Source organism: Osmia bicornis, chromosome 10 (assembly GCF_907164935.1).
Source record: "Osmia bicornis bicornis chromosome 10, iOsmBic2.1, whole genome shotgun sequence".
Lineage (NCBI taxonomy): Eukaryota > Metazoa > Arthropoda > Insecta > Hymenoptera > Megachilidae > Osmia > Osmia bicornis.
The window spans coordinates 1,334,320-1,339,398 of NC_060225.1; the positions used below are offsets into that span (position 1 = coordinate 1,334,320).

The following is a 5,079-nucleotide window of genomic DNA, read 5'->3' on the forward strand; positions in this document are numbered from 1 at the left end:
CTCTCACAAGATCGCCGGGCCGTGCAGAACACAAACGACAGCACGTAGTGCTTCAGAACACTGGACGCGCGCACGATCGCAACTCACCACACGTTTAAAATCAGATTAAAATCAAAACCGTGGCACAAATCGAAAATCAACAAAAATCAAGACGTTTAACCTGCACAGGGTACCGATCACGGTCTCAATGTCTGGCCCAGCCCCGGGCCATACCGCCACCACCAACCCGCCGCTTGCGCCTGCGCATTGCTGCGTGGCAATGTCCCCGTAAGCACCCCCGCGCTGCGCCAAATTTAAATCTAACCGCTTGAGCTAAACGTGCAAACCCCGTGAAACGCGAATAGCCTGTGATGAAAATTTAAAATATGACACTTGTAAAAAATATGTTATGAGGATGCTAAAAATTTAATCGAGATCGGTCAATTTCACAGAATTGCGACTTCTTACATGAAAAGTCGCGATTTTCAGAAATAAATTACTTGTAACTTCTCAGTGCATTGACCGATCTCGATGAAATTTTTAGCATACACATGACATATTTTTTACAAATGTCATATTTTAAACTTTCATTACAGGCTGAAATAAAAAAGTTAGAAAATTGCCTTTTCTAGACGCGTGTCCAAGAGACAATGAAACAGACGACTATTGCAAGGGTTTCTGAAAGAATTCTTGCATTAGAATAATCGTCTATTATATTTGTTGCAGTGAAGTTGGCCACACAAACATTCACTAACAAATTCACGCTTTTGTCTTCCGGAGTATCACCCATGTTTAGTTTCTATTTTTATATTATTATATATGTATCCATTTCTATTTCATTATATATTTTTTTTTAGATACTAAAGAGTACAAAGAGGAAGCTAAGCAACCTCAGCCGGAAATGCTGTTGCAGCTGCAGCAGCAAATACTTGATATACAAAAAAACATCGAAATGTTAAAAGGAAAACATGATGGATATATCGTAAGTCGTTTTTTTTACGTTCATGTTTGTACGATTTTTGATATTCTTTATTTATATATAATAACATAATTTTTTTTCCACAACAGACGGCACAGGCACAGCGGTCGCCGCTCTTAGATTTGTACGAGCCTGATGAGCCACATGAGCATATAGTAAGTCGTTTTATTACGTTCCTGTTTTTCCGTTACTTCTGTAGCGACTTCGTCGCTACCATGCCCTTGCAGGAATTTATTGCCTTTTTGAAGGAGAGGCTTGGGCGAGCCTGGTTAAGGTCGAGTGTAGCATTTGGTGACCACTTGCACAGGCCTGGGATTTTCCTGGCGGACAATGAGCGCGGACGTTGGCCACATCGGTGGAAAGTTTTCCCGCGTAGGTTTTCGCGCCGTTTTCAGTAAGTGGCGTGCTAGCTGTCCTTGTCATTTTGCCTGGATATATATATGACCCCGGTTTGTGCGAGGACTTCACTTGGGTCTCGATTTTACAGGACGAAAGTCACGGGCGTCTCCGGATATATTTTTGTACCTTGAAATCTTGTGAATTGGAAATAAATTCTTCCGCCGTTAATAGTAAGAGTGTGGATGTTTTTATTTATTTATCATCCCACACTTCCTTCTTCTATCCACTGTTTATGAATAATAACATAATATTTATTTTTCCAGTCAATCAGGTCCATAGGGCGGCTGAGAATGCGTCAGATGCGCAGAAAATTAAACAGACTACGGCGGCAGAAAATACCAGTACAAGGTCGCGGTCGCGGTCGAGGTCGCGGTCGCGAAAGAACAGGAGCTACAATTAATTTCAATTATTATTAATTTATTTCATTATGTTTATAAAAAAATATATAATATTTAACAAAAATTACGTTATTATCATTTATTCCCATATTCCTTTTCCTGTAGGAAATAAACGGGATTTGTGCCCAAAATACTATAATCTTTATTATTCGCCTTTTCACGTATACCCACCCACAATTGCTCTAGTTCTCTTTCTGCCTATCATTATCTCACATCAATCACTCTCCTCTCGATCACACTCTTTCTCGGGACATATTATTTTGTAGGAATTCGGGGTACAATATCGGGACATATAAAAAAAATAACTTTAGACATAAGATCTGTAGGAATATTCTTCCCTTGGTTATGTTATATTACAAGAAATGTATATATAACATTTGCCTGAAGGAGTTAGGTCATTCATATATTTCATAGGTCATGTGTACAGTACTGTATTTTATATTTTAATATAGTTATTGTAGCATCCGTGTCATTTCGGTGTATGCGAAAAGTGACGTAGCATTGCATGCCGTTAGTTGGATGCGATAACTGAGGTGGCGCTGAAATCAGTCTCTGTTCGGCCTAATTTTCGATGAAACGTTGACTGTTTTACCAACGCGCAATTCGGAGTTGACAAACTCCCGTATTTAAGGGCACAGACTCCTTGTGCCATGACCTGTATGCGTGCACGTACACAATCAACGGAAAGCATGCACGTATACGCCATGTGTGAGAGAGACACTCGATTTCGTAGATTCCATTTTTCGTCTCGATAATTGCATAACTGAAATTTTCGCGGGTACACCACGCACGGGTAGACCTCGCTACAGGTCGGTCAGGTCCGCTTTAACGCTAATAAACACCATACGTTGAGAAAAATGGAATTTTCGAAACTGTACGATTGAGACAGACGCTGTTGTAAGCAAACAACATGGCTGCCGAATGCTGCGTTCGGCTACATTTTAGCGGATATTGGACGATTTAATCGTTTTTTCACTGATAACAGAGCTGACCAACTTTCCTTGAACTAGCACAATATCACTGAAATTCGATTTTTCACAATTTATCACTTCTGGAAGACGTAAAATGGAATCTACGATTTGCATGCATCAGACGTCAAATAGACATAAGAATAGTTCACTGATTCTCCGTCAGAGGCACTGATAGTATATTTGACCACGTTATCATCAGGGTCGATAAAAACACAAATCAGTCGATAACTGTAAATTCTAATTTGACACCACAAACGGCTACGCGAATATAGCCACAAGTAAGGCATAGTTGCCGCAACGTATTAAAATTTCTGTCACGCTGTTCACACCTGTTACAATTCTAATCATCAGCACAATGAATCAGCTCGAGCCGATAAAGAGGTCTGAGAATGAAACAATACATAATGTGTGGCAAACCACAAAACTGTTTTATTAATATTTATAATCATGGTTTTTTATCATTGAAAAATATAGAGATATGTCAGAGAAATGAATTATAAAACTTGCACATTTCGCAATATTCTTTATGCAAAAAGATATAGAAGGCGATATAAATGTGCTGTTTATGTTCCTATTTATGTATTTATTATTTACTGACAAAATTTTGATTCCTGCCGGACATACAAAAGGTCTCGTGAGTTACGCGATGCCATACTATATTTCTTAATTTGTTACAGATTTTCGAAGAAAGGATTCCCGAGAAGAGGTTTTTTGGAGCGAAGCGGGCGTAGGACTCAAAATTTATTTTTTCAGCTGAAACAATTTTTTTCTTATTCCCTTCATGAAATTATTAATGTCCTATATCATCTATTTCCATTAACTTTTTCTTTTTTCAATATTTATCTTCATTCATCTTCATTCATCTTTGCATGAACATTTTTGTCGTTTAGAAATTAAAAACAGCATTTTCCTCTTCTCGAAATAAATTAAAAAATCATATATAGGTATATTCAAGAAAGCATGACCTACCAGGACAAATGGAATGCAAATATGCTGTCTGATCACGTATAATCGGCAAGTATAATCTTATATAATTAGTATTACGTTATCTATACATAAATTACTTTCTTCACAGATGGACGAGGAAGAAGAAGAAGAAAAGAAAGAGGAAATGAAAAAGAAAGAGGATAGAAGAAACAGGAGAAAGAGGTCTAAGGAACGAAGTCGGATAAAAGGAAACAGAAAGGAGAATCCGAGGCTGTCAACGTCGCAAGTAAGTAAAAGCGTTGATTCTTCTATGTAATAAATGTGGCAGAATTAGATTTTTCGTGAAATGGAAATTATGTCTACAATAGTAGCCACTGAATTTCCATGATTGTTTTTTCTTCTTATAAAACATTCATTATTATATTTCAGATAAAACAAATTCAATACCACATGACTGGGATGGCTGTCATAGTAATCGACGATGCAGACGCCGCGGAGAAAGAAAAGGCCGCAGCGGGCGGCGGGCGACGGGCGGCCAATTATTGTTGATATACATTGATAATATTTCAATAAATAAATACTGTATATATAGATCAATTTACATCTGTTTATTTTCCATTCCTTTTCTGAAATTATTAATGCCATGTAGTTTTTATTCGTATAAGTTTTATAGTCGCGTACATTATGTGTATTACAGTCTCATTGCATCTGTCGTGGCGTGTGACTCGAACATATGTATTTCCGCCGATCGGTACTACGTTGTTTGATTCATGATACTCCTTCTCTTTCTATCGCGCTGTCCTTTTCTATGTCCGCCTGGAATCAAAATCTCGCTCGGCTCGAGCGAATTCATTTTGCTAGATGGTCAGGATTGTCACAGATGTGGCAACACCGCGACAGAACTCTCAAATGATGTGATTTGACAACTACGCCACCTCACTTTCGTTTCTTATTCTGCATAATGACGTTAGATGTCACACCGTCAAATGTCGAATTTCTCAATTATGTGTTTTCACGATTGCCCGATTCTTTCCAATGGCGCTTACATCGATTCGGAGGAGGCCTCGAAGGAGTCTGTGCCCTTAATGCTGTAACGAAAATTAGTTTCGCGCAGAAAATCCAGGCGGCGCTGGTGTCGATACAAACACATATAAATGATATCGGTGAGGTACACACATCAAGCACATGGTCACTATATACGTGTGCATGGTCTTATTTATTCAAAACTTAAAAAAATAAAAATAATGAAAGGGGAAAAATGACAACAATATATGTTGTGACCCGTTTACGTGGGTGCACTTTATACTGGGGGGGCTTTTCACAATATAACGTTCGTTGGGCGCCAGCCACTCGCTGTGGCGATCACAATCAAAAAAAGGGGGAAAGGGATATTAGGGCGATTACAGAGGATGGGTTTCGGGCACTT

At 38.6% G+C, this 5,079-nt stretch overlaps 1 protein-coding gene across 1 annotated transcript; it reads left to right on the plus strand.

The window, feature by feature from the left end:
• The first annotated feature begins 657 nt into the window (after window positions 1-657).
• Window positions 658-4,202, plus strand: LOC123988233. Its single transcript, XM_046287471.1, has 3 exons — window positions 658-961; window positions 1,048-1,239; window positions 4,083-4,202. Exons 1-3 carry the CDS (start codon window positions 881-883, stop codon window positions 4,200-4,202), a joined length of 393 nt encoding a protein of 130 aa, XP_046143427.1. The 5' UTR covers window positions 658-880.
• The last annotated feature ends 877 nt before the right edge of the window (window positions 4,203-5,079 follow it).